This window comes from Odocoileus virginianus, chromosome 3 (genome assembly GCF_023699985.2).
Source record: "Odocoileus virginianus isolate 20LAN1187 ecotype Illinois chromosome 3, Ovbor_1.2, whole genome shotgun sequence".
In the NCBI taxonomy this organism is placed as follows: Eukaryota; Metazoa; Chordata; class Mammalia; order Artiodactyla; family Cervidae; genus Odocoileus; species Odocoileus virginianus.
The window spans coordinates 9,067,258-9,079,924 of record NC_069676.1 but is presented as its reverse complement, the minus strand read 5'-3'; the positions used below and the strand labels follow the sequence as shown (position 1 = coordinate 9,079,924).

General features: G+C 42.3%; 1 protein-coding gene across 1 annotated transcript in view; it reads right to left on the bottom strand.

The window, feature by feature from the left end:
* ADGRE3 (adhesion G protein-coupled receptor E3) overlaps window positions 1-12,667 on the bottom strand; it is a 56,891-nt gene that overhangs the window by 16,347 nt on the left and 27,877 nt on the right. The window contains exon 7 of the mRNA XM_070462897.1: window positions 10,482-10,598. Coding sequence (XP_070318998.1) covers window positions 10,482-10,598 — 117 coding nt within the window. The remainder of the gene's footprint in view (window positions 1-10,481; window positions 10,599-12,667) is intronic.

Below are 12,667 nucleotides of genomic sequence, written 5' to 3'. Positions count from 1 at the left end.
CCTGGACTGAGCACACACACGCGCAGTGGGCTTTTTACTTTGCTTCCTTAGCCCCCGCCCCACATCTCTATTCTATAAAAGAGCCTGGCATCTAGACCCTGATAAGATAGTTATTTTTGAGACATTAGTATACCATTTTCTCAATAAACCAGCTTTCAAATAAAGTCATTTTCCTTGCCTCAACACCTCATCTCTCAAATTTATTGGCTGGTTGTGTGGTAAGCAGAGCCAGCCTGGACTCAGTAACAATGTGACCGAGTTTCCTTCTATGGACAGCTGAGTATCAAGGATTATCTGATTCTAAGGGGCATTGTGATTCACCTTTTATGGACTTTCTATTGCCAAGCAATTTCACAACTCTGTAGGCATGGAAGATAACATGTAGAGACTTGATAGCAGTGGAAATGGTTCTTTCCCTAGACAAATATGCATTTTGTCTGGTAGATATGTAGTTTTCTGTTATAGAAAATATAATTCTGAACATTGCATTGTAGTATTGCCTATAGAATATTAACCAGCTTTTGCATCAGTTAGCATATCATTTCAGAATTTGTGACTGATTTATATAGGAATATGTTTGTGTACATATGTATCTGCTCTTTGAATTGCCTCTGAGCATGTTTTAACATTTCATAGATTCCCTCATCAATTAATGAGCTGATGTAATCTTTTTCATGACTTTGAAAAAGGCTTTATTGAATTTGTTACAATATTGCTTCTGTTTTTTATGTTTTGGTCTTTTGGCCATCCCAGGGCACGTGGGATCTCAGCTCCCAGACCAAGGATCGAATCTCCATCCCCTGCATTGGAAGGCGAAGTCTTAACTGCTGGAGCACCAGGGACGTCCCATGAGTTCATATGATTTTTGATGTTCCTTCATTTATATTTGAGAATGGTATTTACCTTTTCATTATTTATCTCTTTGAAAAAGGTATATAGGTGTATACACATACACACACAAAAACACAAACATATATACACGCACATAGGCACACTTACTCACATATATGAGGGTCAAAATAAAAGATATTCAGTGTCTCTTCTCATATTCTGAGGCATACTTTGTATTTCTGGCCCTGAATCCTTTGTTGTATTGAATAAGGTAAAACTGGAGGGACAAGAGAAACTGGAAAAACTAAGAGAGGCTAAGGTGATTTACATAAGAAAGGACACGAATCTACCCTTAGGAGAAAAAGATATAAAAGTTGGGTTGTCAATGGCTGATTCCTGTTGATATTTGGTAGAAACCAATGCAATACTGTAAAGCAATTATACTTCAATTAAAAAAAAAGTTGTGTCATTGTTGTTTTTCAGCGGCTAAGTGCTGTCTGACTCTTTGCTACCCCATGGACTGCAGCACTCCAAGCTCCTCTGTCCTCCATTATCTCCACTATCTGGAGGAGGAAATGGCAATCCACTCCAGTATTCTTGTCCCATGAACTCCATGAACTGTATAAAATTTGGGAGGAGGGGGCGAGAAGAGGCAGGTGGAATTTTGAAGGAGGAAGAGAGGAAAGAGACTGGGTCAGCAATAAAGAGGAAAAAGAAAGTAAAGTTAACCCTCTATATCTGCAGGTTCTGTATCCGCAGATTCTATGAACCATGAAATGAAAATATTTTAAAAAATCCCACGGACTTCCTTGGTGGTTCAGTAGCTAAGACTCTGCTCCCAAGGCAGGGGGCCCAGGTTCAATCCCTGGTCAGGGAACTAGATCCCACTAGATGCCGCATCTAAGACCTGGTGCAGCCAGATAAATAAATAAATCTTAAAAAATTCAAGAAAGTCTCAGAAAACAAAACTTGAATTTGCTTTGCATCCACAACTATTTTCTTAGCTTTTGCATTGTATTAGGTATTATAAATAATCTAGAGATGATTTAAAGTATAAGGGAGCATGTGCATAAGGTTATATGCACGTCTATATCACATACTATTGATACACTATTTTATATATGGACTTGAGCGTTCATGGATTTTCATTTCTGAAGGGTCCAGGAACCAATCCCTCTTGGAGACTAAAGGACAGCTATAAAAGGAAATTGGGTAAGTCTAGTGTGATATCATTCCACTTCCTCTGCTGTCTCTTGAAGACTTCAGTAATGACTAACTTGTTTTGCAAGACCTTTAGAACTGGTTTTGTGTTTCTTTTGCATGGAACAAAATGTTGAGGCTGGACCCAAGGAAATCCATTTGTAGTTGGTACAAGTATTTCTATCTCTTTAGATATAAATCTAATTATTTCTTTTCCATATATATTATATATATATAATAAAGTTATAGGAGGAGAAGGGGATGAGAGAGGATGAGATGGTTGGATGGCATCACTGACTCAATGGACATGAATCTGAGCAAGCTCTGGGAGTTAGTGATGGACGGGGAAGTCTGGCGTGCTCTGCAGTCCATGGGGTTTCACAGTCAGACACGACTGAGCGACTGAACTGAACTGGTATATATTATATAGTATAAACCAGATATAGATAACATATATGGAAATCATTACCTCTGTGCTTACTCGCTCTGTTGTGTCCGAGTCTTTGTGACCCTATGGACTGTAACCTGCCAGGCTGCTCTGTTCATGGGATTTCCCAGGCAAGAATATTGGAGTGAGCTCCCATTTCCTCCTCCAGGGGCTCTTCCCCACCCTGGGATTGAACCTGCATCTCCTGCATTGCAGGCAGATTCTTTACCTGCTGAGCCATCGGGGAAGCCCTCTATTTATCTATCTATCTACCTATCCACCTACTGTGTCCAGACATTATTCTGGGAATACAGTGGGGGACAAAAATAGCCTGAATTTCTCCTCTTATGGATCTTACTTTCTGGTGCAGGAAATAAACATAAACAAGCAAATAAAGCTGTTAGATAATCACCGACTGAAGCCCCCCACCTTGGCCAGGCATGATGATAACCACTTGGGTGAGTTGTCTCACAACAGGAGGTCCCAATGAGGAACTTGGTACTGCCACCCGAAAACTAACCAGGAGAATTTGGGAGGGGCCAAGAGAGGGAGGAGACAACCATCCTCCCAGAATCCTTTGCACTGGAATCCATCTTGGCTGAGAGTTGCTTGGGCCACCAGGAAGGACCCTGACTCAGACTATGGTCCAAGGATGATGACTGACCAGAGACAACCTAGAAACTAATCGCATTACCATAAAACCTGAGACTGAGCCAAGTGGCAAAGCAACAGTTTTCCTGCTGCTCTCCACCTGGGGACCACTTTCCAATAGAGTCTCTTGCTGTCCAAGCACAGGTCTCCTTGGACATTCATTTCCAAGTGTTGGGAGCCCACTCAACAAAGGTATATATCAGAGACACCTTGCTCTGATATAGGATTGGTGCTCAATTCTATGGAGAAAATTAAGTGAAGTAGGGGACAGTGGGGCTTCCCAGGTGGCCCTAATGGTAAAGAAGCTGCCTGCCAGTGCAGGATACGTGGGTTTGATCCCTGGGTCAGGAAGATCCCCTGGAGGAGGGCATGGCAATCCACTCCATTATTCTTGCCTGGAAAATCCCATGGATAGAGGAGCCTGGTGGGCTACAGTCTATGGGGTTGCAAAGAGTCAGACAGGATTGAAACGACTTTAGCAGTCATGTCAGGGGACAGCGAGAGGTGGAGGATGCTATTTTAGAGTTTTCAGACAGTAGGGTGGAAGGAAGGAGGGTATCTGAGAGGAAAGTGCTTTAGGAGGAGAAAATAGCAGAGGGAAACCCTCAGAGACATGACTGTGCCCACCTGCTCAGGAATCAGCAAGGAGGCCTGTACGGCTGAAGCAGAGTGAGTGAGGGGGACAGTGGGAGGAAGTGAAGGGCATGGTGGGGGTTGATCTTGTAGGGCCTTGGGGAGAATTTTTCTTTTATTTTAAGCCAGTGGGAGAACTTTTGGAGGAGAAGGAAATGGCAACCCACTCCAGTACTCCTGCCTGGAGAATCCCATGGAGGGAGGAGCCTGGTAGGCTACAGCCCATGGGGTCACAAAGAGTTGGACATGACTGAGCGACTTCACTCACTCACTCACTCACAAGCAAGGGAATGGCGTAATTTAACATAGTTTGATAGGCTAAAAATATATATGCACATGATATCCTTATATTACACATTTATAATTTTATTACATATTAAGGCATGCACGTGACTTACAGTAAGTCCCCTACATATAAATGAGTTCTGTTCTGAGAGCATGTTTGCAAGTCCGATTTGTTCCTAAGTCCAACAAGATTAGCCTAGGTACCCAACTAACATGATCAGCTGCATCGTACTGTAATAAGTTTCTAATACTTTTCACATGAGTAAAACATAAAAAACAAACACAGAAAATAAAGGAAACATTTTAAATCTTACAGTATAGTACCTCAAAAAGTAGCATAGCACAGTACAATAGCTGACACACAGTGGCTGGCATCGGGGGAACAGGCAAGAAGAGTTACTGACTGGAGGAGGGAGAGGAAGTGAGATGTTGCAGCTGAAGGAGCGTCAGCAATAGGAGTCGGAGGGCAAGCTGCAGTTTCCCTCGTGCCTGATGTTGATGGAATGCAGGTTCCCACCTTGAAGATTTATATGTAGTGGACATATTTTATATCAATAGTATAATGGGCTGAGTTGTGTTCTTCCCCAAAATTCATATGTTGAAGTCTTAATGGTACTTCCCAATGTGACTGTATTCGAAGATAGGGCTTTCAAAGAGGTGATGAAGTTAAAACGAGACTGTTAGGGTGGGCCTTATCCAGTCTGCCTGGTGTCATTATAAGGGGAAATTTGGACATGTGAAGAGAGACTAGGGACATTCGCACACAGAGGAAAGGCCGTTTGAGGACACAGTGTGAAGATGGCCATGTTCAAGCCAAGGACAGGGGCCTCCAGAGAAACAAGTCTTGCCAGCATCTTCATCTTGTATCTCCAGCCTCTACAACTGTGGGAAAATAAATTTCTCTTGTTTAAGTCACCAGTCTGATATTTTATGACAGCCTAGCATATAACATGGGCTTCTCTGGTAGCTTAGCTGGTAAAGAATCCACCTGCAATGTAGGAGACCTAGGTTTGATCCCTGGGTTGGGAAGATCCCCTGGAGGAGGGCATGGCAACCTACTCCAGTATTCTTGCCTGGAGAATTCCCATGGACAGAAGAGTCTGGAGGGCTACAGCCCATGGGGGTGCAGAGTCAGACACGACTGAGCAATTAAGCACACAGCACAACATATAATGTATATACACACATAAGATATATAATGTATATACACACATATACTATATATCAATTGTATGTATGTATATGTATATGCAGATATGCGATAAGATGTTAACAAACTTGTCAATATTCCCATGTCAGTAAGAATTCACTATTGGAGCTGCTGAGAAGTACACACGACAAACAGGTCATGTATAATGAGTGGTTAAGGACCTAGAGACAAGAATCGTGTTTCTGGATTCAAACTCCATCTTTGCCACATACTAGCTGTGAGGTTCCCAGGTGGCTCAGAGGCAAAGAATTCACCTGCCAATGCAGGAGACGTGGGTTCGATCCCTGGTCCAGGAAGATCTTCTGGAGGAGGAGATATCAACCCACTCCAGTATACGTGCCTGGAAAATCCCATGGACAGAGGAGCCTGGCAGGCTACAGTCCATGGGGGTTCACAAAGGGCGCAACTTAGCGACTTGAACAACGATAAGAAACAAGTTGTGTGATTCATCCTACTGGAAGAAATCCCTGAGCAGGTGTCTCTGACCAGGTTTTTCTGGCTTCTCTCGAGGGATGAGAAGTAAGAGATTCACTTCTGCTTCTGAGTTGATGGCAGTTTCTGTTCATCAGAAAGAAACAGCGGTGGGTGGTTGGAAGGCATCAGCAGGTGATCAGGCTCCCTGATCTGATGCTTGGAAATTGCTTATTTTTGAGCTGAAATATTCTGGTGTAAGAGCAAATGACAAGTAGAAAAGAAAAGAATGGCTATTGAGGTTTCCAAGGTTGACCTCTGTGGCCAGGGTTTGTTCTCTGAGATAGTTTATAGGGAGAGGAATCATGTGATTGTACGTCTTGGGTTACCTGTGACAGTCCCAGTTTATACCTGGTGTCATGGTGTAACTTAATAGGATCCATTCTGGTATTAAAATTATCCACCTTTTGGAGATAAATTACAAGGTTGCTTTAGACTGGAGGTTCTCAGCTGCAGGCTATCCTGCCCTCTCACCTCAGCTGACACTGGGTGGCGTCTGGAGGAATTTTTGGTGGGCACAACTGGGGAACTGCTATAGGCATCTAGTGGATAAAGGCCAGGGATGTTGTTCAACATCCTACAGGGCACAGGATGACTCCCTGCAATGAAGAATGATCCAGTCCATGACAGAACCTGAGGGACAGAAAAATGTCCCTTTATGAGTTCGTCATGAACCCATCAATGCGTTCTTTTCTCTCTTTAGGAATGTTCAGTCCTCAACCTAGATGTGGATTTAATTTGATGAACATTTCTGTTATCTGATTCTATGCTGGTAAAGGACTGCACAGGGAAAGAATTTCTGGTTTTTACCCTGAAGGTATGGTGGTGGGGGGTGGGGCGGGGGAGGGGACATGTTGATGAACAGATGTTAACACATTAGATGCCGGGATAAGGTAGGTTCAAAGTGCTGCGGCAGCACAGGAGAGGGAAAGCCTGACTCTAGTGCTGTGATGGAAATAGGCAGTCCCGGGAGGCTTCATGGAGGAGGAAAAAGTTGAGCTGTGTCTAAAGAATAAAAGTCCACCCTGTGGAATGTTGGTTAACATTACTGGCAGAGGGACAGTCAGTGCAATGCTCAGAGATGAGACCACAAGGGTCATTAGGGAAAGATAAATAGCCTGCTGCTGGGCATGCCTATGGTTCTTCCCTGGTGGCTCAGTGGTAAAGAATCTGCCTGCCAATGCAGGAGACGCAGATTTTAACCCTGGCCCAGGAAGAACCCCTGGAGGAGGAAATGGCAACCCACTCCAGTATCCTTGCCTAGGAAATTTCATGGACAGAGGAGACTTGTGGGCTACAGTCTATGGGGTCACAAAGAGTCAGACACCACTGAGCATGCGCGAATGCACGGGCATGTCTATGCCAGGTGCTCCCCAAGGCACACGCATTCACATTATGAGGTCTGCAGTTCATGTAAACAATTCAGCCTAGACAGTTGTTATGGACTGAGTTCCGTTCTCCTCAAATTCGTATGTTCAATTATGGTTTTCTCAGTGTCTATGTCCAGTCGTGGAATTGCTGGGTCAGTTGACACTTCTATGTTTAGTTTTTTTTAAGGAACCTCTGTACTGTTCTCCAGAGTGTCTGTACCAATTTACATTACCACCAACAGTGTAAGAGTGTTCCCTTTGCTCCACACCCTCTCCAGCACCTGATGTTTGTAGATTTTTTTGATTATGGCCATTCTGGCCCGTGTGAGGTGATATCTCTTTGTAGATGAAACTAGAGCTTGTCATACAGAGTGAGGTACGTCAGAAAGAGAAAAACAAATATTGCATATTAAAGCATATATATGAAGTCTAGAAAAACGGAGCAGATGAACCATTTTGCAGGGCAGGAGTAGAGGCACAGACACAGAGAATAGACTTGTGAACACATGAAGGAGAGGAGTGACAAGCTGAGAGAATAGCATTGAAACGTACACATCACCACGTGGATAACTAGTGCGAAGCTGCTGTATAACACAGGAAGCTCAGCTCAAGGCTCTATGATGATCGAGGCGGGTGGGATGAGGGGTGGTGGGAGGGAGGCTCCGGAGGGAGCGGATATATGTATGCAGCTGGTTCATGAGGTACACAACCTTTTAAAACAATTATATTCTGATTAAAAAAAATTGCTGACATCCTAACCCCTAGTACCTCAGAATGTGACCAAGGAACAAACTGGATGGCAGATATGTTTGGTTTGACCTGCGCCGTGAAGCTTTCAGGCTCTCTCTCCACAACTTGAGTAATGGGGGAGCCTGGTGAGTGTGCAAGCGTGAAATCACATGGATGGAATTTGGCTCCCATCCTCCTCCTGGCCCGTCCTCCAATGAAGGCAGATTCAAGTTCTTATCTTCTTGGGGGAGGAGAGGAAGTGAGAAACTAATTGCCACATGAGACTTTCTCAGTTCAGCATGTGCTTCGTTGTCTAAGTTTTATCATCTTTACTTTGGAACTTTGGGCGATATCACAGACCAGCTGTCTGTACAGGCCCCACATTCATGTAATTGGATTTTAAGACCGTCATTTATTGTGCTACAGCAATTGTAACATATGGCAGTTATAACAGAAGTCTTCCTGCCAAATTAAAAAAATATTGGAGGTGTTCATGCAGACAACCCAAATTTTGGTTTCTCTTGAAAAATCAGACAGTCTGGCAATGCTGGGACAGTTAATAGTAACAATTTCTTTCTTTCTACACAGGCTGTAGCAGATGCTATAGGCACCCTAGCTTTATCCCTTTGGCACTTCTGTTTTTTTTTTTTTTAACATGCTGATGGATTCTACTGCAAGCAGCTGCGACTCTGTCTGGGAGCTTTCCCTGGAGTGAACATGTTTGATCTGTACACAGAGCAGGCTAGAAGAGCCTAGAAATTCACTTCTGCCTGCAACCCCCAGAAGGGCTCTTAACCAGTGATGGATCAGAGCAGGTGGATAAAGAGCTCAGCTCAGCTCCCTCTCCCTAACTGTTATTATTATTTTAGTTTTGGAATACAGGATCTTCATTGCAGCATGTGAGATCTAGTTCCCTGACTAGGTATTGAAGCCAGGTCACCTGCATTAGGAGTGCAGAGTCTTAGCCACTGGGCCACACGGGAAGTCCCTTTTATTATTAAAAAAATTTTTTTTTGACCATGTCGAGAGTCATGTGGGATCTTAGTTTCCTGACCAGGAACTGAACCCCTGCCCCCTGCATTAGAAGTGCAGAATCTTAACCACTGGACCACCAGGGAAGTCCTCTAGCTGCCTCTTTTTGAAAGGGGAAACTCAGTGGGATTGAACCCAAGTCACCACCAGCAGTAACCTGTTCGCTAACGTAATAATCCCTGTATGGGCTGCCCTCTCTTCCTTGTTTTACAGCCTGTTTTCCCTGTTGGGATGATTAATTTTATGTGTCAACTTGGATAGGCCTTAGGACTCAGATATTTGGTCAAAGACTAGTCTGGATATTGCTGTGAGGGTATTTTTAGATGAGATTAACATTTAAATCAATAGATTTTGAATAAAGCAGATTACAGTTCCTATTGTTGGTGGGCCTCATCTAATCAGTGGAAGGTGTTAAGAAAAAGACTGACTTCCCCCTGAGGAAGAGACTGCTTTTGGACTCAGGCAGCAACAACTTTTCCCTGGGTCTTTCAGCCTGTTGGCTAGATTTTAGATTTGCTGCCCTCCACAATCACGTGAGCTAAATTCTTCTTTAATCTTTCTCTGTCCCTGCCCATCTCTCTCTATCTCCGTTTCTCTTTCTCTACATATACATATCCTATTGGTTCTGTTTCTCTGAAGAATCCGGGTTAATACACTTACCAATTCTTTCTGGGATCACCTCCCATATAAAATCATCACACTTGTTCACCTTACACTTGTCCAGGCATTGCTTCTAAGGGAACCCAAACTAAGAACTAGATAGAACAGCCACTAAATTACAAAGAAGTCTCTCTTTCATGGTGAAGAACGAAAAACCTCCATTTTAGGTAGGAAGATGTCTTTTTGTAATTTAAAAAAATTTTTTTTAAGGAAAGACTCAAATGGCACAGTCTTAGTGAAACGGAGCAGAACCCTACAGTCCTTGATCCCCAAGTCCTCAGCCCACCTTTTGTCTGTGGAAAAACTTGAGCCAAAAATTAGTTTAATCAGAGAAGTGAGAACATAAAGGAACAAAGGAGAATAGTCAAAGGAGATCAAATGATAATAGTTTAGTCAGTAAGCAAAGTCAAGGACCTTTAGTTCCTTCTCAAGGGCTATAGGTAATATTCTGAGCCATATCCTTTGAGCTGTCTTATAGAGATCTCCACAAGATGGAGAAATTAGCTACACGATGACCAGACTGTAGACATGACATAAGCTGTCGCAGTTCCAAGAATTGGCCTCAAGTAAATTGGAACAAATCAACCCTGGAACCAAGACTAACTGCTTAGGACTGACCACCAGTGGCCAATTTCAAGATGACCGTCTGAGCTACCGTGCTGCTTCTGCATGTAGCCCTGTCTCTCTGTCTATAAAAGCTCTAGCACCCTGGTTTTTGGGGTGGGACCTGTTGGCCTTTGGACAGGTTTGGATGCTGTGACCCTCCTCCCCGGTCACTAGCATCCAAAATAAAGCAAACTTTCCTTTCCACTGACCTAGCCTCTTTAATGACTTTTGAGCAGCGAGGAGCCGGACCCGGGCTCAGTAACATCAGGGTAACAGACCTAGTAGAGAGCAGCCCACTGGGGACATTTTCCTCACTATCACACAGCGACGTTGCCCTGCATGTCTTAGGGATTCTGAATGCAGCCATCCCACGTACCTTGTATGTCTCCCTGGATGACATCTTTGCAATGGATTTTCATGGAGTTCACTTGGGCGTTCAAGCTAAAGGTGACTTCCTTGGAGCAGTTGTCTGTGGCAACTCGAGTTTCAACAGCTGGTAAGAAAAACAAAGGGAAAACTTACTCTTAAAAATGTGCATAGTTACACTAATAGCTTAACTTTACTGAGTGTCTAGAATGTGCCAGGCACTGGGCTAAGAGCCTTACATTGATACATTGCCATCTTACAGCAGCCTCATGTAACACAGTGAAGGACCTTTCAGAGGAGCAAACTGAAATTCAGAATTTAAGTAGGACTCTAACTCCTGTATACTTGCTGAGAAAATCTCATGACAGAGAAGCCTGGCAGGCTCTGTGGGGTGCAAAGAGTAAGAACTGACTGAGTCTTATGTTCTCTTTTTAAAGATTTCTTTTTTACTGTGGACCATTTCTAAAGTCTTTATTGAACTTGTTACAATATTGATTCTGTTTTTTATGTTTTTGTTTTTTGGCTGAGAGGCATGTGGTGTCTTACTTTCCTGACCAGGGATTGAACTCACACTGCCTGCCTTGGAAGGTGAAGTCTTAACCACTGGACTGCCAGGAAAGTCCCCTGAAACCATATTCTTAACAGTCTTTAGCACATTGTGTTTGAAGCAACTATTCTGTTTCTAGGAATTTATTCTTGGAAAACAATAATGACTAAGAGGGCAGAATTAGCTACGAGAAAGTCCATGGCAGTAAAGATGATAAAGGTGAAAATGAGAAATGACCTAAAGTTTAAGAAGGAATTGGTTAAATAACTTATGGTTTATCTCTATAATGGGGAACCATGCTCCCAATAAAAATGAAGTCACAGAATAACAAACAATAAGATCATGAAAATATTTATCTTAAAAATCAGAAGGTATGAGACTGGTCATGAGTTGGAAATTATTGAAGCTGGTGAGGGGTGCAATAGTCTTATTATGTCTCCTTTTGAGTGTGTTAAAAAAGTTAAAAAAGCAATTATAAAGAGCAGAAAGTTATGGCAATTACCAGCCTTGGTTCTAAGTGCGTTGAATGCAGCATTACTATCTCATTTTACGGGTGAGGTGATGAAAGCTCACTGAGGTAAGGGTACTTTATATCATCGATTAAACAATGAGGGGGACTTCCCTAATAGTCCAGTGGTTAAGACTGTGCCCTTTCAATGCAGGGGCTGCAGGTTTGATCCCTGGTCAGGGAACTAACATCCCACATGACTCATGGCTTGGCCAAAAACAAAACAAAACCAAAACCTCAATTAGGAACTGACCAAATCAGAAAATATAAGAATTACTTGTAATGTGGCTTAATTTTAAATAAAAGTGTCCAGATTCTGGTTTCCTGAGAAGTGTAGGCACTGGATTAGAATGATTATTTTTATGAAGTATTTTATCATGAAAGTTGGTAAAACAAAATGATTAGTTAGGCATACACAAATACATTAGCATCTCTGAGCTGAATATTAATAAAAAGCACAGTAAACAGCATTTTTGGAGGCCAATATAGTGATATGTATCAAAAGTTCATAGAATGCTTTCTTCCTTTTGATCTAACAATTCCTCTTCTATGAATTTATCCTAAGAAAACATTTAACGAATAGATACATATAAAACTTTTATGGTCTTTGTCACAGGGTTGTTTTGTAACAACCCACATTTCTCAGAATAGGGAAATAAATTATAGTGTAAATAAATTATATGTACAATGCAACTATATAAACTATTGAAGACAATAACATAGGTAATGATGTATATGATGTGCATGGAAAGATGTTAGTCATGTAATGAGTGAGAAAGCAAGTTTGGCAAGCGTATGTAAGTGTAACATACACAACAAATACGTGTCTCTTCATCAGACATGTACCTACATGGGTATTGGATTGGAGCACTGAATTGTGGGCAGATTTGGCTGGCCTCAGTTTAGTTTTGTGTATGTGTTTTTTCCTAATTAAAAATTTAATACTTGGCTTTGCCATGGTATTTCATTTTTTATTTTCATAAACAAAAATTATATATATTTAAGGTGTACAACATGAAGATTTGACACATGTGTGCATGTGTGTGTGTGTGCTCAGGTGCTCAGCTGTGTCTGACACATATATATAGTTAAATGATTACTGCAGTCAAGCTAACTGACATATCTGCAGCACATGGATATA